The 24,833-nt window shown below is 37.6% G+C and overlaps 1 protein-coding gene across 2 annotated transcripts in view; it reads left to right on the forward strand.

Moving 5' to 3' along the window:
* Positions 1 to 24,059, forward strand: part of LOC135105061 (peroxisomal targeting signal 2 receptor-like) — a 34,338-nt gene extending 10,279 nt beyond the window's left edge. For both annotated transcript variants that reach the window (XM_064013001.1, XM_064013002.1), the window contains 5 exons: positions 7,738 to 7,851; positions 11,360 to 11,468; positions 18,226 to 18,425; positions 18,856 to 18,941; positions 21,151 to 24,059. In XM_064013001.1, the coding sequence (XP_063869071.1) occupies positions 7,738 to 7,851; positions 11,360 to 11,468; positions 18,226 to 18,425; positions 18,856 to 18,941; positions 21,151 to 21,319 (678 nt within the window). In that variant the 3' untranslated portion in view covers positions 21,320 to 24,059. The remainder of the gene's footprint in view (positions 1 to 7,737; positions 7,852 to 11,359; positions 11,469 to 18,225; positions 18,426 to 18,855; positions 18,942 to 21,150) is intronic.
* The last annotated feature ends 774 nt before the right edge of the window (positions 24,060 to 24,833 follow it).

Here is a 24,833-nt window from a genome sequence, read left to right on the forward strand (position 1 = left end):
TTCAATCAGTCTCATTCTCTTTAGCAATCTTTAAGATTCTTCTTACTTTCAGAGAGAGAGAGAGAGAGAGAGAGAGAGAGAGAGAGAGAGAGAGAGAGAGAGAGAGAGAGAGAGAGAGAGAGAGAGAGAGAGATGGGACTTACTTTATGTATATGTGTGATGCCAGCCGTAGGTAAATGTGATTGATACTTGTCAAAGCACCATAAAACTCCAAATAATAATGCTTGAAACTTGGGATGGTAAGAATTTAGGACTAGGTGTGAAACTTAGAAGACTGTATACACAGTCTTCCCTGCATTTTCATGGTTTGGTATTTGCAGTTTCTCGTAGTCATGAATTTTTTTCCTAACCTATCTAATGGGGAATTTTCACAGCTAGTCACAAATAGTTCAGTCTGTTGGCCCAAAGAACCTGGATTATTTTTTCAGTTATTGTAAATTACAGTAACCCTTGATATAACAAATACATTTTGGGAGAGGGTGGGTCACTAAAGAAGAAATTTTGTTATATCAAGAGAGAGAGAGAGAGAGAGAGAGAGAGAGAGAGAGAGAGAGAGAGAGAGAGAGAGAGAGAGAGAGAGAGAGAGATGAGTTGTGGCTGTGTGTGTTAGCCATTGACCTTGACAATGGCCAGTGATGCAGTGCTCTCTCTCTCTCTCTCTCTCAGATAAATTAACAGAGAGAGAGAGAGAGAGAGAGAGAAAGGGTGATGGGGGGGTACAGAGAGGGTAAGGGGTAGGTAGCAGCCTTAAAGGGGTCATTCTACCTGAAATTCAGTAAGTAGAGGTTTGTTATATTGAGGGTTTAGTGTATTTATTAGTTCAGTCCCCTTTTGTTTTACAACGTACTGTAATTTTTTATATTATGTATGATACATATAATAATTGTTTTTTATTTTGTTAAAGTGAATTTTAAAAGCACTTCATTAATGTGAGATGTATGTTTTATGATTTAAGCTATAAACATATGTCAGGGACTGCCACGTATAAGCCTGGTCGCTTCTTGCAGCTTCCCTTATTTCTTATGTTCTTATGTATTGCTGAGCTTTGTAGGGGTAGTTTCCCATATTCACAGATTATTGCTATTCGCATGAGGTTTTGTGACATAACCCCCATGAATAGTGGGGGAACACTGTATTTGTTGTGTTATCTCAAGTGTGGTAGTACAAATGTGCTCATTTTTATATATTTTTTTCATATATTCATATGTATAATTTTTTATTGTTTTCTGTTTCCCTGGAACCCATTAATTTTTTCCCATAGGTTCTTCAGTCACCATAATGCACATATGCCACCATTTGACTTGTAGGCTCTCTCTGTGGCAGTAGTGCTTGGTCCCTTCTCATGCTTAACCGGGCCTGTAATTCTTCAGCTTGTACTTTGAGCCTGGGATTGAACTTTTTTATGTACAGTGCTTCAAGTATTGCAAGACATATCTCATCTGTACACATATCTAAGATTTCAGTGTTTTCTTCCAGTTATCTTGTGATCTTGGTGCTGTACTGTTGTTGTAGGTGTATTCTTGGGGCTTCAGATGTTAGGTAGCAGGTAAGCCATCAAGACAGCTTTGTCATCATCATGTCAATGTTAAGTTGAAGGGAGGACTTCACAGTTTCCTTGTTTACAGGTAAACTTATACACAGTGTGTAACTTCTGGGTTGTGTTCCTTTCTATGTGGGGACTGCTTCTAAGTAGGAGATGGCTGGTAGTATATTTGAAGCTTTATCTTCCATCTAGGTCTGTGGGCTTGACATTTCTTTTCACTGTTTGTGTAATAATTCTTTCGTTTTCTTTGTATGCTGTGGAGAAGGCGACATGGTAGTATATGGTGATGTCAGGCTTTCTTGAGTCTTCGGAGAGGCTGGAGTTATGCCACTTATCGATGATCTTGGTTTGGTGGATGATGTTCTTTTCACTGAAGCCGTCATTTATTAAGACTTGTGTTGCCCTTTCTATTTCTTCATGCACTTGCTGCCAAGTAATGCAGTGTGTGAGTGCTCTTCAGGTGTCAGGACATTTGCTCTTTCCATCAAGGCAGTGCCCAAGGTTAGTTGCCTTGATGTACACTGCTGTATTGAACTTCACTTGCTGTTGCTTCAGAAGGATGTTGAGGAAGGGCATGGTACTGTTTACACTGCATTCTATGGTGAAGTTGAGACCAGAAATTTCTTCAAGGCGATGCTTAAGCTGCTGCTTAAGTCTTGCTTAACACTGCTTGCAGTCTTGATGAATATGTCGTCAATATAGTGGCAATATATATCAGGCTTCTCAGTCTTTTTAAACACTTCCTCCTCCACGCAGCCCATAAAGAAGTTGGCAATGAGCGCATCTAAGGGAGAATCCATGGCTATACCAAAAACTTTAGAGAGACAGGAAATTAAAGCAGTAGGATGGTAGTTTGAGGGATTAGAATGGTCAACCTTTTTAGGAACAGGCTGAATGTAGACAAACTTCCAGCAACAAGGAAAGGTAGATGTCAAAAGACAGCTGGAAAAGTTTCACTAGGCAAGATGCAAGCACAGAGGCACAGTTTTGGAGAACAATAAGAGGGACCCCATCGGGTCCATATGCCTTCCAAGGGTTAAGACCAGTGAGGGCATGAAAAACATCATTGTAAAGGATCTTAATAGGTAGCATGAAGTAGTCAGAGGGTGGGAGAGAGGGAGGAACAAGCTCTGAATTACCCAAGGTAGAGTTTTTAGCAAAGGTTTAAGCAGAGAGTTCAGCTTTAGAAATAGATGAGATGGCAGTGGTGCCATCATGAAAAGATGAAGAAGCAAAGTTATTGGAGATGTTTTTGGCTAGGTGCCAGAAATCTCAAAAGATTTTGACACTTTCTATTAACCTTTATCCTCCCAGTGTTCCCATGTGGGAACATACTTTTGATGCAAGATTTGTCCATGTTTCGAGTGATATATTTCAAATGTGTTAGCATTCTGGGACACAGTGTAGGTCAATGTTTTATACTGACCCATTACTATAGATTTGTCTATTTACACATAGGCTATGTCTCTATGAACATTTCAGTACCTGTTGCACATTTTAGTAACTGGTATTAGAAGGCCAGAAAATTTATGAAACATTTCTTACTTTTGACTTTTTCTTCTTGGCAAGTCTTCTCTGAGCCAATTGAAAGGATTGGTGTTAATAAAGGAAAAAATGTAATAAAAATGAGGTAGTGAGATGTCGTGGAATTAGATTGTTCCCACGTGGGAATGCTATGATTTTGTATGCAAAAATTTACCTAAGAAAATATTTTACACACATTCAGCAGTATATGACATTGTTAGGCTATAGGGTATAATGATCACCAATGTATGATGTAATATGATGATTCCATTACATCATAGTATTGCATCATCCTGTTATGAGTATATATATATATATATATATATATATATATATATATATATATATATATATATATATATATATATATATATATATATATATATATCCTACCAGCGATCGTCAGAACACATAGCCATTTGATTCACTCCACTCAGCCCAATGTGGGAGTTCAGCTTGTGTCTGCTGCTATGACTCACAAGAGGTTTCAAGCATTGAAGAGCGTTATGCATTTTGCAGACAACCACAACCTGCTAGTAGGAAACAAATGTGCCAAAATTGAGCCAATCTATGCAATCATCAATGAAAACCTTAAAAAAACATGGCATTTTTCATTAGAAGCTCAGTGTAGATGAATTCATGGTGCCCTATTATGGACAGCACTTTGCAAAAATGTTCATCTGTGGAAAGCAATCAGATTTGACTACAAGATCTTGGCACTTTGCAGCATTGATGGCTTCCCATATAGGGTGAAGCTCTACAAAGGCAAAGAAAATTATTAGACCAAACTTCCACTACGCACCAGAGTTGTAAATGACATGATGTTGACAATTCAGTCTTCATCCACAGTCACCTAGCATGAAGTATACTTTAACAGTTTCTTTTACCTTGCATGTTCTATTGAAGTCCCTTGCTGAGAAGAACATCAAAGCTACTGGGACTATTCGAGAGAACAGGACTACTGGTGCTGCTAAGCTGATGTAATTGAATGCAGCCATGAAAAAAGGTGAAAGATTAGAGTTTGACTTCCATTGTGATGGAGAAGTAAGTGTGTGTAAATGGAATGACAATTCCATTGTTAACATTGCAAGTAACCATGAGACACATCTGCCCCTTCATGAAGCTACTCACCATGTAAAACATGAAGGTAAAACAGCCACATCTTGTATGCAAATATAACGAGTGTATGGGCAGGGTTGATCTTATGGATAGTCTTTTGGCTACATACCGAGAAATGGTACTGGCCACTGTTTTTGAATGTTCTTAACTTGTCAATAATTGATGTCTGGAGCATTCACTACCAGCTTGAGGAGGACCCTTCTTTCTCACCTGGAGTTCAGGAGAGAGATTACGCTGTGTTTGCTGAAATCTACTGCCGCACGTACACATGCTGGGCAAAGCAAAACAACCAAAGTATTGGTTGACATTTAATATGATGGTGTTGGACATAACAAGCAAAGCTGCAAGCAAGGAGGGTGTGCTGTTTGCAAAAAAATGCAAGATATGAGTGTAGCAAATGCCTTGTCAGACTGCATTACAACAAAGGTACAGAGTGTGCCATGATTTATCACAGTGAGTCTCAATAATTCTTGTGCATTGAGTTAAACAAACAATTGGGTTATGATGTCTTCTGTTCACATTTGTTTTCTACAAAAGAATAAAAAAAAAAAAAATAGTGTTATTATTATAACTATGTACTGATTTGCAACTATGACAAAAATACAGTAAATTTCGGCATGCCTGTTCATAGTGTTCTCATGTGGGAACAATAGTGTAATTCAGCATTTGTTTCTTCAATTGTTCTATAATTTTCACAGAATGTATAAATGAGGCAATAAAGTATTTCCATAAAAAAATGACAAACTTTTCTCTATGTTTACTATACTTGGGATGATAAAGGTTAATGAAGGACTTTTTGGCTAGTTGGAGAACAGACTTTGGAGAACAGACTTGGCATGATTCCGGGCAGAAATATAAAGCACATAAAGTTCAGGTGATGAAAGGTTGAAGTACCTTTTGTGGACCACCTCTCTATCATATATAGCATGAGAACATGTCCAGCGCAGTACTATGTTTTGAGTCTCTGTGTCATTTCTGTCTCTGTTCAATGAAATTTAATATTGTCGCCACCAATATTTTTCATTGTTTCATGGATGCTGGACGAGTACTGTGAGTTTGTCCACAAAAATGCACAATGAACTACCTACTGAATTGGTTCAGAATCATCCTATTCTGCATGATTTGTCACAGCCAAAGTACATGGACAGCAGTCTCAAACAGCGTATTTGGAAAAAAATTGTACCATCATCATTGAACTCTTTTACAGAACAGCAAACTTCCCTTCACTTTCTCTTTTCTTTCATGCCTCATGTGCCAACATGCTTTTCTTCAGCTTATGCTCAGCCTCTTTCTCTTCATCAAAAAATATGGCAATCTTTCCCAATTATATGCCTGAAAATTTTGCCATCTTGGAAATCACTGATTTTATGCAGTACGGATTTGTGTGAACAGATGTCACTGAAACATCACGGATTTCACTGACACTGAACTGACACGGCATTAATATGTCACTGATGTATGTGAATAGGGCTTAACACTGCACTGGCTTTCATTTTGTTCTGTTGTCCCTCACTCTCAAGTCCTCTGATCAGTTGGCAATCTCTTTACAAAGCCTGACAATAAATAGAATTTTAGAAAAGGAAACTTAGAATTTAGGATAAGGCAAAACACAATGGAAGTAGACGGTAAAAATTATTCAACTTCTAACCATGGCTATTCATACCTGAGATATTAGTACTCTTGATTTGTTCAAGTAAAATCTAGCAAGTTTTCATGAGTTGGTAGTCATAGTAAATTTTTTAAATATATGTTTTTGAACAGTGTGCACTTTCTGTGCATTTCAAATGCATTTATATAATTTTTGGACTGACTAAGTAACAAAGTGTTGGATTTGTCTCATCTTCCAGCAGAGCTGGTTTCAGATCTCCCACTGATTTTCTCAAGATGGTTTATTAACAAAAAAGTGTGTAATTAAAGTACTTTACTTTTGACTAGTAAAGACAAATTTGGTAAATTTCTGGGTGATAACTGGCAGCTCTCACAAGGCTGCTGTACCATTGTTGTGATGTTGTAATTCTGTAAGATCCTTCCCTTTCAGAACTGGTGATAATTATGCAGTGGTATGTGGTGTTGGTTAGAATGGTGGCAATTATGACTGAAATTTTATTGGTTAAATGGGCAACAAACTGTTTGATACAGCTAAAGGCTCACATCATCTTGGCTTACCTCATACCCAGTGCAAGTTACAGGCCAAATTACTGTTGTTCACATGCTATGGCAGTCTATGTGGCTGTAGAAATGCATTTGCAGTGCAATTTCTCTTTGTATGTAATAGGAAATTAAACTGTAATAAGACAAAGACAAGTTTGTTTGGATAGGGGGTAAATTGATCTTATTTTTATTAATAACATAAATTTATTCCACCACAACCCCTAAATTATTACCTATGAAGTGTTGATACCTATTGTTACAGATACAGTAAACCCTCATTATACCAGATCCCGTTATAGTAAATTTCCGCATTTAATGGACATGTATGGCCTTTGGACCACCCATTGGATTTACTGGATAAATGTTGGTAAATGAGATGGAACGTCCAACCAGCAGCTGGAATATTAACTGTGTATTATTATTAATAATTCACTTAATTGTTACAACACACATTCCACAGTATTTTACATGAGGTACATGTTTGTCATCATCAACAATATTTTATTACATTGTGGCACATTGGCATGTTTGGAGCTCCCTTCTAGTGGAGATCATCCTGGTAAGAAATCCTGGTTAGCAGCAGTGGCGGGGAGGGAGTGTGTGGTGGTTGTGGTGGTGGTGGTGGTGAGTGCACACCACACCAATCAGGGTTGCACTGTCTGCCATAACTACTTTTTATTTATTTATTCTATTATTTTTTTTATTTTATTATTATTATTTATTTATTTATTTTATTATTATTATTATATTTTAAGTTTGTTTTTACTAACTCTTAGAGAGAGAGAGAGAGAGAGAGAGAGAGAGAGAGAGAGAGAGAGAGAGAGAGAGAGAGAGAGAGAGAGAGGGTAGGATGGATGGATGGAGGGGAGAGGAGGGTAGGGGAGGGGGAGTTAGAGGTTGTGGCGCTCCTGATCCACTTATTGCTGCTTTTATCAGATGTTCGCTTTTAACATCAGTGGCTTTGCTCCACTAAGTCCAGTATAAGGAAAGTTTACTGTAGATTAATTTCAAGTAGCTATCCAAACTTCAAGAAATATGTTTTTAGCCTGAATCCATGATTTCAATGCCATAAAAACTACATGTGCATTTACATTTTTTGCATATGATAGATAGGAGTGGTGTTGACTCACCAATGTCTTATGAGAGCTGCCAGTCATCTCTTAAGAATTTACTGAAGTTATCCATAGAAGTCAAGAGTAAAATATCTTAATTACACACTTTTATTTAATAAATTACTTGAGAAAATTAGTTGAAGGTATCCTAATCCAACACTGGTACTTGATTATGCCCAGGAAACAATGTAGCATTACCTGCAAAATGCTTAGTTTTTATTTAAGTAGAAGTGAGGATGTGTTACACTGCCAGCATTATACTAACACCACTGTCCACCATGGTTACAGGTGCCTGCAAGGGTGTACAAGGAGCATACCCGGGAGGCTGCCTGTGTGGACTGGAGCCAGACAAGGGGTGAGCATCTATTTGTCTCGGCCTCGTGGGACTCCACTATCCGGCTGGTGAGTGAGACTGGGGAACAGGGTGATGCAAAGTATGACTATCATGAAGGAACACATGAAAACAATTCAGGAATAGAATTTTTGCTACCATCACTCTATCTGCCTCTTAAAATAGTGATGTAAAAGTCAAATTACAGGAATGTCCCATTACTATATGATACTTTGGTCTCCAACACTTCAAAAACATGACTCTTATAAATTTATACCTGCTTCAGTTGTATGGCAACCTTTGTGCCCAGGATTATGACATCTCGTGCAACTCAAATTCAAACACATTGTGCTTACCCACCCTGCCCTGTTTTGCTGACAGACATGTGTTACGATCGCTTACTTACTTACGATCGTACGATCCCAGTTATCTTTCCAAGAAAGTGGACATTACACTGATCCCGGAAAGTTTTAAAGGTCTGGATTTTTAAAGGCTTCGAGTGCCCACCCGACCTATCTGAAATCACCAGAATTACACCCTCTCACTCTACCTTTACCTTGACACAGCACACCTGGAATCAGCTCTAATACCAGATCAATGTTGGGAGAGTAGAAAACATGATTATTCTATGTTACAACCACATATATTGATACTAATGATAATTCACAAACAACATGAGGTAGTACATGTTAATACATGACGTTCTCGTCACTTCACACAACACCAGAACCTGTTTACACCTCCACCAGTCACTGAAATATTTCCCTCAACCACAGGAATTTACTCAGATGCCATTATCGCGTCCCCATACAATAATTCCTGTATTTCACCTCCTCAGGCCTCACAGGATATCACCATCATCACCAAAGATTACCCATAACACCATAACATCATCCCCAAAATCACCAATACACCACAACACCAACTTCCAAGATCAACACCTCAGCCTCCACTCACAAAATGGCTGCCAGTTTGACCTTTGACCCCTTCGAACAGCGTCACTGGCACAACTCACCAACCGAATTTCAGCAGACAAGAGCTCTTGGTACCACAAAAGACTCACTAACCTGATCCTGAATATCAAGGTTATACCGCTACACCACTAATACCTCCACACACTCACTCCACCAATCCACACTAAGATTCTTCCCTGAGAAACGCCACCTTCCTCTCTACCTCACGACCCAAGGCGCTCTGCATTCCCCTCCTTGGAATGTGTTGTTGCCCACTCAAGCTCCCCTTGTTTCAACATATTTCCACCTCAATTACACTTCCTCTCTTATACATACAAAGATACAAAGAACTTAAATTATGAAGAGAACAATACTACATGATATAAAATGAGTAAATAAGCCTTACACTACTTATAACCAATAATAAGGATAATGTCCGAAAAGCAGGTAACTGGAACACGGGGGACACTAGGAAAACGTGTTCCTTTTCAAGGTAAACTCGGCCAATAACATGACACATGCATGGTCTGCCTTTTGGCCTGCCTTGTCCCACTTGACAGATTCTCCTGTTTGCTGATTACTGCTGTCCAGAATCACCTTGAACTGTCCAGAGAATTAAAACACCTTTTCAGCACGTATTGGTCAATATTTTTTTTTCAAGAATATTTTTATCACATATGTTAATTGTAGCCGCACCGGCTGGGCATCAATTGGCTCTCAGGTGATCTGTTTTACTGATCACACCCATCATCGTAGGGTCGAGGAAAGGCAGTTCTCCCTGACACGTTTATTGATGAGGTAGGCATGACCGTAAGAACTGTGAACAAGTTCTCGGTCTCAATTTCTTACAAAATAACATTATACACTGATATTAAACACTTTCAACATATTACAATATTCATTAACAATACATGCAATTGACTTGGCACTATGACAATCAGTTTTTACTACAAAATTAAAGTATTTACCTCGGTCACCATCCTGCCCGTCTTTGTCTGAGCGCGACTTGGCCGTGAGTGATGCCCGCAGGCGACTAGCAGGTTAACCCCACACTCCTAACAAGTGAGCATCGGCTTCGGTGCTTAATATAGCATTGAATACTGATACTTACACATATTACACGTTTTCATGCAAATAGAAAACTATTGAACATTTCACTTATAAATGCCGAGGAATAATGACATGAGGTACATACGCTTTACATACAGTAACATTAATATTATTTTGTGATAATGCTGTTCTAATCTTTATATTGAATACAATATTTTCCTTTCTGAAGGCCACATATTTAGGCAAAAGATTGCGGGTTTACTTAAGCACAGGTATCAGATTTCTTAGCTTGAAAATCCAGGAATCCAAATGTGATAGGAAGGGGCACTAGCAACTCTTGGCTTTAGAAATTAAATATTTACTTACTATGATCAGTAAACAAGATAAATTTTTACCAGTTACCTAGTAATGAGATGTGCTGTGTCTCTAGCAGGTAAAGGTCACAGATATATAATAGACTATTTTACTTTATATTGTGGTTTGAACAGTCTTTGTTGAAATGCTGAGCACAGGCTTGGTCATCATATACTTATAGCACATAATCAAAACACCCATAGGTGAAAATTCACAATGAAAACCCATTTGAGATTTTCACATTCAGCACATACAAACAGCATCACATCCTGTGTTTTTTGTTTACATACGAGTACATCTGCAGTGTTGAGAGAGAGAGAGAGAGAGAGAGAGAGAGAGAGAGAGAGAGAGAGAGAGAACAGGCTAGGTGCTGCTTCATCAATGCAAATTTCCAAGATCATGCATCTAATGAAAAAAAAAAAAAGCCAAACAAAAGTAAATATATTTCAAGTATATATATATATATATATATATATATATATATATATATATATATATATATATATATATATATATATATATATATATATATATATATATCCTGTCCACCTCTCTAATGCAGTACCCTCAATCATCCCTTTCTCTGGTAAACTCGAACTCCATGCCTGTTTCTGTATTTTCTCCTTCCCATGACTTGAATTCTTTCAAGAGGGAAGTTTCAAGACACTTATCCTTCAATTTTTGATGAATCTCATTACATCTCTTTTGGGACTGGCCCTCAATGGGATTCTCTTTTCTTCCTTTTTGTTACCCTTGGCGAGTGACCCTCTTACATAAAAAAAAAAAAAAAAAAAAAAAAAAAAAAATATATATATATATATATATATATATATATATATATATATATATATATATATATATATATATATATATATATATATATATATATATATATATAATTACTTAGATTTTTCTAGTATTTCTATGAGTGCTTGATTTAGGGTTAATTTTAGTAGAGTTTATGTGTTTAATACTCCTTGATCTGCCTTGGAAAATATAATTGGAATCTTCTGGTTTCAGTCTTCATTCTTATGAGTTGCACACTAGTATTTAGTAAGGATGAAATACATTGGATGTAGAAATATATATTTTCCAGCACATCCCTACTAGGATGTGGATACTGAAGGGCATTTTTCCAGCAGTCCTCAGACATTGTTTTGATAAGTCCTTAAGAGTTCTTCAACATTATTTTTTTTCTTATAAATTTCTATATGACATGCAGTGGGACCCCAACCATCAGAGTTCTCTGGTGACCCTGGCTGGACATGAGGGGCTTGTGTACCAAGCAGCATGGTCACCTCACTTGCCAGGATGTGTGGCTTCAGCCTCAGGTACTTATGTTCTTGCCATCCTGCTTTCTGAATTTCTGAGTGGTCATCCCTCTTTCCTTTTATTAGTCAATCACTCATCATATATATAGTGAACATGTATACTGTATTTCCTACCATATAAAATGCTCTTTTCTTAAAAAAAAAAAAAAAAAAAAAAAAAAAAGATTTGAAAAGTTGCCGTGCATCTTATACACCGCTGGTTAGGTTTTGGCAGGCCTAGAAGTTATTGTTACTGGTGCAAGGACACCCATGATATCACCATTTGACACAACACGTCCCAGATATTTCTAAATTAAATATGGTGGTGACCCTGGAAACTGAATGCCCCCACTGTTTAAACAAATTGGAATCTGAATCTCTTTTTTGTCAAGAAAATCTTGTCCTAAAATTGAAACACATTTTCACAAACTGAACATCAATATAGTACAAGGAAATAAACACACACAAAAAAAGAGAATAATACAAGAATAATAAACAGTAAAAATAAACGATCCTAAAACATAAATAAACACCACACAATATTAATGAGACAAGTGCAGGATAGCTAAAACATGGCCAATTTCTTTGAAGTTTTGGAACCTTTACAAACAGTGAGTCAAGATGGTGGTGGGCACCGAGTGAATGGTTACAATAGCCTTCTTATCAATAATATTTACTGGTAAACCTTTTTAACATAATGCAGTTTTACTTCTTTTGTCACTTGATAATGTTTCCTTAAAATTGGGTTTTTAGGCAATATTGATACACAATACATGAAGTAGCACTCATCGGTTGCATCGTCTACCATACTCTCCCCATACAGGAATGAATCTTTGCCATTGCATGTTTATTTTTTAGTATACTTTTGTTTATTTACTACTTAAACTAAGAATAGTTTATACACTTAATTGAGAGACCATATAAAGAAGTTCAGATTACTGTCTGGGGTAATGGGTTTTCTTGGGATCAGAAACATTAATTCTTTTTTATTTACTCGTATTATGGAGAAAATAGTTTCAGAATCTGAACTTTTTGTAATTTGAACAACCTCTGGAATTAATTAAATTTGTATTCTTAGGCATCACTGTATATATGTTTATAGATTATTTGAAAATGATTAGAAATCAAAATAGCGCTAAAATATAAAATTAGCGTATTAGATTATTGTCTTGATGTAGATACCAGATGGCTGTTGTCCAGCTATACACTGAGAATGATACAGATGATTTTCATGGTGAAGTATAAAGATAAGCTACTTTCATCTACTCATAAGGTATGGAGTCACATTTTTAGAGCTTTTAGGGCACAGTGGAATAATATTTCTTTTGAGATGTATGGAGAGCAGTGAGCGGCAAATGGGCAAGACAAGATGGAGCTCCCGGATGTGTGAGCAGTAGCTAATGCTTCATTCAGCATAATGAACACACACAGGCCACCATACTTGTGGAGCAGTTGATATATTGTTCTATCTCTACTCCTCGCTGAGCTAAGACATCAGTTACATGGACAATTACACCACTGCAGAGAAAAAGGATGGGCACTTCTTATGATGTTTCTTTTATGATTCTAGATCAGTGGTTCTCAACCTTGTTTGTTCCATGCACCCCTTTCACCATATGTCAGAATGTCATTCCCCACTTCTCTCCAAGATTGCTTGCTTCAAAAAGTGCATTCCAAATAATATGCGTATAATACTGAAAATTCTTAATTTTTCCATATTAGTACATATACATTTAAAATTTTGGGACTCAAAGGACTAGGACTCCAAGCAAAGTGTAAGCCTTCATAAGGGTACTTGCAGACAGACCACTCAGTGGGCTTATGTCTTTGTGGCAACCCTGTCTGTGGGTAATACATTTTGATCCTTACAGTTCAGGAGCTGGTGGTGAACAGTTTGATAGGCTAATTGCAGCAAGTAACCGATACATTCTGAATTTTGTGCCACCCTGGGGAGCTCAAACACAATAAAAAGATCAACATTCTAACAGTTTGAGTTTGTCAATCTTTGGTCCCAATTCCGCTCCCTCCTGAAAACTTGAAATTCCCACCCTGGGGGAATTCTCCCCTGGTTGAGAACCCTTGTTCTAGATTAAATATTAAAGAAAATAAGATTTTTTTCTCTACAATAAAAAGAAAAAAATATATAAATATATCTTGCCAATTTATAGGTGTGTCTTATATTCCAGTGCATCTTATATGATGGGAAATATGATATATATATATATATATATATATATATATATATATATATATATATATATATATATATATATATATATATATATATATATATATATATAAGCTTTTGATAGAGTCTCGCACAAAGCTTTTGTTTCCAAACTATCCTCCTATGGCTTCTATCATTCTCTCTGTAACTTCATCTCTAGTTTCCTTTCTGACTGTTCTATTGTTGCTGTGGTAGATGGTCACTGTTCTTCTAAATCTATTAACAGTGGTGTTCCTCAGGGTTCTGTTCTGTCACCCACTTTCTTCTTATTATTCATCAATGACCTTCTAAACCAAACTTTTTGTCTGTCTACTCCTACGCTGATGATACCACCCTGCACTTTTCCACATCTTTTCTTAGATGTCTGACACTTCAGGAAGTAAACATTTCACACAGGGAAGCCACAGAACACCTGACTTCTGATCTTTCTAAAATTTCTGATTGGGGCAGAGCAAACTTGGTACTGTTCAATGCCTCAAAAACTCAATTCCTCCATCTATCAGATTGACATAACCTTCCAGACAACTATCACCTCTTCTTCAGTGACACTCATCTGTCCCCCTCTTCTACACTGAATATCCTCGGTCTTTCCTTTACATATAATCTGAACTGGAAACTTCACATCTTATCTCTAGCTAAAACAGCTTCTATGAAGTTAGGTGTTCTGAGATGTCTCTGCCAGTTTTTCTCAACCCCCAGCTGCTAACTCTGTACAAGGGCCTTATCCATCCATGTATGGAGTATGCTTCACATGTCTGGGGGGTTCCACTCATACTGCTCTTCTAGACAGGGTGGAATCAAAAGCTTTTCATCTCATCAACTCCTCTCCTCTAACTGACTGTCTTCAGCCTCTCTCTCATCACCACAATGTTGCATCTCTAGCTGTCTTCTACCACTATTTTCATGCTAACTGCTCTCCTGATCTTGCTAACTGCATGCCTCCTCTCCTAACTGCTCTTCTGATCTTGCTATCTGCATGCCTCCCCTCTTCCCGCAGCCTCGCTGCACAAGACTTTCTTCTTTCTCTCACCCCTATTCTGTCCACATCTCTAATGCAAGAGTTAACCAGTATTCTCAATCATTCATCCCTTTTCGCTGGTAAACTCTGGAAATCCCTGCCTGCTTCTGTATTTCCATCTTCCTATGACTTGAATTCTTCCAAGAGGGAGGTTTCTAGATACAGTAAAATCCCTCTCATACGGCATTCGAGCATCCAGCAGCTTCAAGTATCCGGCACATTTTTCCCCGAGCCTTAAAATCAATAAAAAATCAATGTGTACTCATAAAATCGATTAAAATTCCCGCGCGAGGCATACTTTGTCCCCTCGCCACCAGAGCGCACTGCTTCGCGCCACCCACGGCCCACTGCACTGTGTTTACTCAGTGACTCAGTCCCGCGTGTGCACTGTTTATCGCCTGACGCCTTCATCATGCCTAAAGTTGTAGAAAAGAGGAAGCATGTTGTGCTTATACTTAAGCAGCTGATCAGATCAGCTGATCTTTGTTATGGTAAGATGCATGAGTGTAGGGTGGTGATTGTGGACATAATTTCACTTCTATTCAAGTATCCAGCATGTCGGCTATCCCATTGATGCCGGATAAGAGGGATTTTACTGTACTTATCCTTAAATTTTTGACTACTGCTTTGGACCCTTTTCTGGGACTGGCATCTCAGTGGGCTTTTTTTTTTTTTTCTTTATTTGATTTTTGTTGTCCTTGGCCAGTGCCCCTCCTGGATAAAAAAAATAAATAAAAAAAAATAAATAAATAAATGAAAAAAAAAATACACACACACACACACACACACACACACACACACACACACACACACACACACACACACACACACACACACACATCAGTAGATGGAGCTGCAATCCATCATTTAAAATCACAAGTAAACAGCTCTCAACTCTCTCCTCTGTAAAACCTACATGCTTTCACCCAGCTCCAACTCCCCCATAATAGTGTGATCACATGATGGCAACAGTGCCTCAGTACCTCAAGGCCATACCAAGCAACAGGGATATATTACTGTAACTGAATTTGCCCACCTGCACATTTTTCCCCTTTGAATTATAAATATCCACAATTTTTCATCAAAAGGGCAAAAATGGTCTATCACAAACAAGGTGAAGAAGGCCTTGGGGGAAGTTGCCCTGAGTCAAGATCAATGAGGATGCTGCCCATGTTAGCTGCCTCAGAGCCACTATCTTTCACATTCTTGCTGCCAGCAAAGGTCTGAATGAGAATGGAAGTTCTCTTCCCCAACCCTGGCAAGCAGGGAAAGACTTCCATTAGGACAGATGCACTCATAAGGTGTACTTTGATAAGAAAAAATCTTTTCATTATACCCTGGGAAATAAAGAAGGAACACCCAGAACTGCAGCTTAATGTGTCAGAATATGAATGTCTTCACTGTGAGCTGAAGCAGCCTGTCCACAAAGCTGCACCAAAATTTCTCCTTGTATGACTGCCAACATGGGCAGTAACCTTGTTGATCTTGATAGATACTTGCCTGAAGGCAATGATACAGGCCTTCTATACCTTGCTCCACAACCTAGAGCAATTGATGCAGAAGTAAAGTTTTATTTTATTTAATATGCAAGGGTTGACTGTATTCTTTTTTTATGACAGTGAGAAAATTTAGTGAACTTTTGAGCAGGATTAAAGTTTTGTTTAATTTACACAAAATTATTATATTTAATTTTTGTATTTGTAAGGACTGAAGACCTTCATTTCTTACATGAGTGGGAAATCTTTTTGTAAGGACTGTTTACTTTATCCATACCTTATAGGTTCATTGCATGCAATGTTGTGTTTGTGTATTTATGTGTATTTTTCTAGGGTGGGGGTCCATAACTTTCACCAGATTCTCAAAAAGATTTGTAACTCAAAAAGGTTAAGAACCCTTGGTCAAGAGCATCCCCTAGCACCGTGCTCTGAGGATATGAAACCAAAGAAAGTTGCTGGTTCTGATTCAGCTTGAAGGTTGGGAGGTTTAGCCTTTGTAACGGCACTTCCCTGATGTCGTCTTATTTAGTTTCATTTTTTGCATTCTGATCTACTTTCTTGTTTTCTCAAATATCACTTCATTTTCCTTGAATCTGTATTTTTTTTTTAAACTTTATAGCATTTCCTCAATTGTTTCATAGTTACAGTTGTCGGAAAGGAGCTGACAAACAACCTGATGTTCATTTCATATATATATGGTCTTTGTAATTTATCTTATATATATGGTCTTTGTAATTTATCTACTTATCTCTTCTGGTCTTCATCTCTTCCCTTAGCCTTGTTATCAGTCCATTCTTTTTCTTTTGAATGAAGTTGCTGAAGGTAAACAGACCTTGTGTGGGGGTACTGTGTAGTGTGCATGGCTGCTGGGGTGAGAGTGAAGCCTCCTCATACTTGGTCTCAAGCCTCAGCAGCCATGCACATCATGCACTTACACATAAGTTCTGTTAATCTTCAGGAGCTTGGTTCAAGAAAAAGGGAATGGAATGATAACAAGGATAAAGGAAGAGATGAAAACCAGAGGAGAAAAGTGGATTAATCACAAAGAACATATATAGAAAAATAAGATCGGATTATTGGTGAGCTCTTTTTTGATGACAGTAACATTTAAACAATAAATTATATTATACAGTTCTAGGAAGAAAAAAGAGAAATAGGGAAAATTAAATGATATTTGAAAGAAGAGAGCAGATCAGACTGCAAAAGGAGACTGCAAACAAGACCACATCATGGAGGCAATAGTACCTCCTAACCTTCAACCAGGACCAGAACCAGCAGCCTTTCTTAGCATCATGTCATAACCTATGCTGTAATTATTACTGTGTAGGTTATGGCAAGTCTTGTCTGGCTTGACTGAGTCAGTATGGTCCCAATTTACAAAAATTTTGCAGAAATTGCCTGTTTGGATAATCTTTAAATTGAATATTTTGCCTTACTAACTTGTAGAAATATGACGTATAGAATGCTGACTCATGGAGGTTTTACTGTATTCATATTTGTATTCAAATTCACTACTCTTGTATTCACTCACTCCTACTCCTTACATAATCTGTAAATTCTCTATTTATCTTTTTCAATTTTTATCTAGTAAGCAACCCACTCGTGGAAAAGAAACATATTTCATGTTTTTTACATTTCCAGACTTTCTAACTTGGTTAGGCTTCAGGAGAATCATAAAAATATCTGCAGAATATTTTGACACTGCTTGATACAGTATGGATCTGGATCTTTTCTAGCATGATATTGAAGAAGAAATCAGGCAGGTGTCACTCTTGCTGCTATTGTGTCAGCCTTATTCTGTTAGTGTGGATCATTATATAACCTAACAAGGCACACTGGGATTAATATAATAAAGAAATGAATAAAAATGTATATACATGTACCTCAACAGTTTTAATGTAATACTCTAATGTTTTACTGCACTCTTAGTTCATTTATTAAATAGACATCAAATTGAACTTTTCCCTCAGCTTCCATTATATTGCATAAGTGAAAATGCCTCAAGCCAGCCAGCACTCACCTCTGCTCTATCATCAGGAGATAGCACACTGAGGATATGGAATGTACGGAGACCCCAGGCAGGTCCCTCCATAGTGGTGCGGGCATGTGCAGGTGGTGAAGTCCTCAGCTGTGATTGGTCCAAGTACAACCAAAACCTCATTGTGACTTCTGGCACAGATTGTAACATCTGTGGCTGGGATCTACGGCAGCCAGCACTGCCTGTCTTTGTTCTCCAGGTTAGAGCTGCCAGGTGCAGATGATGTGCTTGTGTCAGTGAATACTGAAGTGTGAGAGATAGTGATTACTCATCCAGAAAGTATATAATTAGTGTGGTTTCCCATAAAATATAACAAGTGTTAGGTACACATTAATAAAACTCTAAACAATCAATCTTTCCTCCTGACTGATGTTTCAATATTTTCAGTCTGGATCCCATTCCTTGGAAAAATAATTTTTCATATCACATATGCAGACCCTGGTGCAAGAAGACTCTAGATATGCTGTACAGTTCACTGTAGTTAGTGAGGATCACTTCTCTCTCCATATAGAGACAAGAATGTGTGTGCATGTGTGTGTGAGCGGAGCCTTACCTCAGCTATCCTTCCTTTACAGAGGATGTCAACCTACTATGTATAGAAATAGCTTGACTTTTCTGTTGTACTGCAGGGTCACCAATACCCAGCACGGCAGGTGAAGTGTTCACCCTTCCAGGAGACTCAGCTGGCTTCAGTGTCCTATGACTTCACAACAAGGTGAGTTAGTGAGTCATAAGAGAGAGAAGTATGGTGGCAGGCACTTCCATGCAGAAAGAATGAATTGTCTCATCTTCCTCAGTAGCATGAGTCATTGAATGTGAGGAAGAATTAGGAGATAGCTAGCTTTCCTAAGACTAAAAATTAAGTCACTGCTAACATGGGGTTCAGTTCTGTTATCAGCCTGTGTTAAACAAGATTTGTGTTACAATACTAATAAAACCAATAACAAAAAAATTATTATGGTTCTAGCCTGGTCAAGACAGGCCCCCACAACACATGTGGGCAGTTACAGCCAGCCCTCTAAAGACAGTTCTCTTCCTTCATATAGCACTACATGCACCTAACACACCTATACTTTTCAGTAGAAATTCAAAATGATAAATATAACACCACCCTCAGAGTCTCTATATAGGAAGGTGACCAGAAACGTTTCCAGATTGAACTGCTTTTCTGGTAATGACCCCAAGTGTCTTGATACCATCCTCAACATTTTTCTGTATTAATCCTCTGAACAGAACACTCTATGTAAAGAAGAATGTTTGTATGGTTGCAGTACATAAACATTGATACATACATGGATGAACACTAATAACACTGACATACAAGTTTATCATAATCTCAAATATATACAACCACACATTTATTTATGTACTGTGTACATAATTGCACTCCAGGCTGGGTGTTTGGTTTTTTGAATGAAGAGAATGTTCAGAACTCAGAACCTTTATATCCAAAATCTCTTGTAAAACATTCGCTGCATCAAGTACTTACAATGTCATCCTATACTCTGTCTACAAAATGTGTGCAAATACTCTCTGCCTGAGAGAAAGTCCTTTCTTCCTAAATTTTCTCCTTAGCAAGTTAGGTTGTTGCACACAGACAGCTTTGGATTAAGAGTGAAGATAGAGAAAATAGGAGGGAACAGAGGAGGGGTTACTGTCAGGAGCCTCAGACACCTGTGTTTTGGTGAAGAAAAGATGAGGTTAAGGGCAGAGGTGAACTTCCACAGATTGAAAATTAGATCCAAGGCAGTGGGTGTTGCAGAAGTTAACCCTTGCATGCACCAGTTAAGTTTCATAAGTTTTCTTTTCATTACCTCTTCAGGCATTTGTGACCTACTTGCACCTTGCAAAACTTTGATTTAGAAGCAGTTTTCTTTCCTTTTGAGACTCATAGTAGGCACATATTATATATCACTAGATTCACAAGGAAATTATGATGATCATGTAAAAAAAAACTTACTAAGAATAATTTCACTTATTTTTTTCATTAAAAAATAAATGCAAAACAGGAAAAAAATATTTCACAACCTTGTAGCTCAAAACTTTTCCTGTGAGCATTCTGCATGCTACATATCATCTAAACCATCTTTTTATGAGCTTTACAGTGATACTATTATCACTGTGATATGTCAATTACATCTCAAGAAAATGAAGGAAAACTGAAACCAGCATTCATCTCAGATTACATGCAGACGGCCTGAGTCAAGGGCTGAAACTGACAAATTATATTCTAACAGTCAGCCTATTATTGGAAGCATCAGTGTTGCCAATTCATTACTTCTGGTGAAACTTATGCTCATCTTTGACTCACCAAAAATTGACACACTTACACAAGAAACTATTTTTAATGAATTGAAATAAGTTTTTTGATGCACATGTGCATGAGTCCAGTTTTGTATGAAGACATTTTGACACACATGTGTGTCCAATGCGTGATATGGTTAACTAAACACTGAACAATACTATTTAAACAGTATATGGATTTCAATTAAAGAAAAAAATTTAACAACCTTTTGTATAAAATAAACTTTTGGTTTTAATAAACAGCCCTTATGGCTGATTGGTTCATTGTAGTGTGGCTTTGCCATATATATATATATATATATATATATATATATATATATATATATATATATATATATATATATATATATATATATATATATAGGTAGAGTTTATGCTGTGTGTGTGTGAGAAGTGTTTTATGAAGTGAGAGGACATAGTGCTAGATTACCTGAGAGAGGAAGGAAAGGAACGATCTAAAGTTTATGAGTGGAATACGTCTATGAACTGAAACAAATGGGGACTCTTGTTAGGGCCAAACCTTTAAGGGAGTTGGAAGAATTGGACATTAGAGTAGAGGAGACTAGTTTGCATTTGTAAGTGAAAATATTTGCATTTTCTCTCACACTTTAATCCAACAGATTCTGGGATCATAGCCAGCCCTCACCTTGTATTCTTGCAATGGAGAAGCACACTGAGTTTGTGTATGGCCTTGACCTGTCCAACCATAATGAGAACATGCTTGCTGATTGTGCCTGGGACCAGAGTGTAGGGGTGTACAATCTTGGTAAGCTGACTCCAAATCCCTGAAGTTCAGGGAGTTGTTGCTGATGAGGGATGCCCTAGAGAGGAATAAGATTTTGTTCACACAAAAAAAATACCAAGACTTTAGATTCAAAACATTTCTTATGAGTCACAAAGAACTTCTGCTGCTTTATGCTTGTAGGGAATTATAACTAATTTTATTATATTTTTTTATGTGATAACCCTAGCTTAGGACTAAGGCTATGCCTGAAGGTTTATGTTTGAAAATTACAATTTAAAATGAAAGAAATTTGAGCTGTGAAGAATATAATTTTATATTTAGATTATAGTATTAATACAGTGCATACTCATAATTTATGCATATGAAGAATTCAAGATAGTGTATAAAGTATATATATTTTTTATATTATGACTTTGTGCTAATAGATTCAAATGCATTCAAAGTACAAGGAGGTCCCATTATATGAGCATCTGTTATTTGAGAAACTGATGATATGAGATTTGTAAAATTAGGGATTACTTTCTTTATTGAGTACAAATTTTTGTATCTTCAGTCTGAGATGAGTAAAATTACAAAGTTTAAAATGCACACCTTCCTGCATCTTCCCACTAAAAGATCTAGGCCGTACAGTGATGTACAATTATTCAGATATGCAGAGAAGAATTTGTGAACACTGAGAGAGAACTGCACACCTCTCTCTTGTCCTCTGCCTACCATGCATTCTTCTGTCAGTCCTCTTTTAAAAGCTCAGTGTCTCTCAGACTCCCACTCTTACAGTTGTACTCTATCATCATTTTGCTTGCAAGCATATTTACAATACAGTACAAGTGCGGTGTACAGTGCTTTATGTGACTTATCAGTGCTTGGATGTGTTACAGTATTATTACTGGCATGTTCTTTCATTCACTGTCTTTGGTGTGGTGTGTGTGTGTGACTGACCTCTCAAGTGTTAAGTATGCCTCCCAAGTGGCCAGTGAGTTCTAGTGGGTCCTAGCAATAAGGCTAAGTGAGCTATAGAGTACCAACAACACTTGCAAAGAAGGTAGAAATTTTTAAGAAGCACAATAGTGGTGAGTGAATTACTCTCCCTGACACATTAGTTATGCATTGGTGAGTGCTATGTACATTTGATATGTTAAATTAATATGAGATCACATTCTTTACATGCTGATTTCTTTCAGGTTGCTCTATCAACAGTTCTATAATATAGACATATTTTGCATTTGGTATCATGTTTTGGCTTGAAAACTTACCTTTGATAAGGGTCACAGTCTGATTCATGGAACCTGACCCTTTTGCCTTTAATAATGTTTCGTTATACAAGAATTTGCTTTACCAGCAATTCAAATGGAACCTAACTGCTTGTAACATTAGGACTTCCCTGTAAACAAATGATTACCTCCTACCATGCAGCACACCACAGGGGCCATACACCATCACTCGTCACCAGCCATCCCATCAGTCATCACATTATCACCACCAGCTCATATCATCACACCAATATCAGCACCATATCACCAGCCCATACATAACACTACTGCACCATGACCATCACTGGGCCTGTACCATTTTCTTCAACATGTGTGAGGTGTCTCTTTCAGGAACATATGTTTTCTTAACTATCCTAACTGTTATATAACAACTTTCAGTAGATGCCACATCATAATTTTCTAACAACCACTTTCTAATCTCTTAATGGGTGGCAGTCATTTAAGGACATTTCAGAATGCACAATCTCCCCCACTACATGGCTCACATGGATGTGGTTTACTAAAATAGCATCACAACATGACCACCATCCCACACCATTCAGGCCAAATCACCACCACTATTACTACTAAGCCTCATTATCATTATAAGAATTTCTAATTCACTTAATGTTAAACTCTATTTATATCATATAAAAAATAATGGTATTTAGTAGAGAACTTGGGTGTTTTTCATAGATTTCTTTGTACTCATTTAACATTCAACAACTTTCATTTATAGTTCCAGTTTCTGCCATGATGCAGTATAAAACAATTACTTGGAAATATATTCCAGTTCAATTAGTTGTCTTTTTTATCCACCACTGAAACATTTATTTAGTGGAAGTGATGGTAACTCTGTGTTTACCTGGTAATTATGGAAGCATGCAATTACCACCTCAGACCAGCCTGCAGTAGTACCTCCATAATGAAGTCACATGCAGATCCATCCACCAGTTCCTCCCACCTTGCAAGAACAGAGTTCACTGGGCTAGGTTTTAGGCTGGATTCAAACAAGCCACTTTGGGGTCAGTGGAAAAAAAAAAAAAAAAAAAAAAAAAAAAGCTCCATTCACACAGGCAACTTTTTTTTGTGGCAGCCATAAAAAAAAAAAGTTAAGTTGAGACAAGCAGAGCCATTTTTCTGACCACACCACTGTGGCCAGCATTAGAAACCGTTATTTCAAGTGGCAACATACGAGCCACTATTGGTTACTGCCACTCTGCCTCCTGCTACTGTTTCGTCATGTCTGTCACAGCGTCAAGTACTCCTTGCTGTGAGTGAGATGAATGGGTAAAGAGTTGTTTAACTGTGAAATGTTAATCATAGAGGTGGAGAAGAGACCAGCACTTTATGATTTGAATCTGAAGGAATACAGTGACAAGAATATTAAAAAAAAAAGATATGTAGAATGCTCCACACAATAGTCTGTTACTGTGGGGTGCACCCAGTACCTTCTGCACTTTTTGTGCTTTATCTTCACAAAGAGAGTGCAGACAGCTGCTATTTCCACAAGATCTATAATGACAATGACATTTGTGGCTGCCACCAAGTGGTTTGTGTGCATGGTGCTCTTACCATTTTTTTTATGGCGACCATTTTTTGTGGTGGCCACTGACCACAAAAAGTGGCTCATGTGAATCCAGCCTTAGTGTGGGCACCATTCACCCCTTCTGAGCCATTAGAAGCTGGATGCCTCCAGTGACAATACCACTCCAGGATGAAATACTTCACCTCACACTCTTAAAAGACATAATGGAAGGCTGCACAGGATGCATATAACTATGTAAACAACACTGCATGTATATAGTGAAAACCTTTTGAAAAGGCTCAATCTCTCATAACATTTCTGAGGACCTTGGGGCTGTTTGGCCAGACATTCAGAAGAATATGTGGTGAGCCATAGTGAGCTGCATAATAATGCAAAAAGTAGAGACTTGCCTTCTCTAACATTCTGCGACAGTCCACTGAGTTTCCAACATCTCAGGCAGGTTGCAGATTTGAATTTGTTCTTAATATGCTGTCCACTCCCTCACTCCACATCTTCACCTGGATGGCTTTTCGGGTGGCTGTAGCAAAAACACCTGTATTATGTGCATCTATTCCATATAATGAATACTGGATAGTCAGTGATGCAACAAATCAAGACAAGACAAATACCACCACAGGGAAAACAAAGGCAGTTCTCCTTATACAGGCAGTTCATTAACACCACATAGTAGTTATGCAACAATACACAGTATGTTGGTCTAGACATGTATGTATCACATACAGGTACTGCTGACACACTTCACTCAGACCCTCATCCAAC

Source organism: Scylla paramamosain, chromosome 11 (assembly GCF_035594125.1).
Source record: "Scylla paramamosain isolate STU-SP2022 chromosome 11, ASM3559412v1, whole genome shotgun sequence".
Lineage (NCBI taxonomy): Eukaryota > Metazoa > Arthropoda > Malacostraca > Decapoda > Portunidae > Scylla > Scylla paramamosain.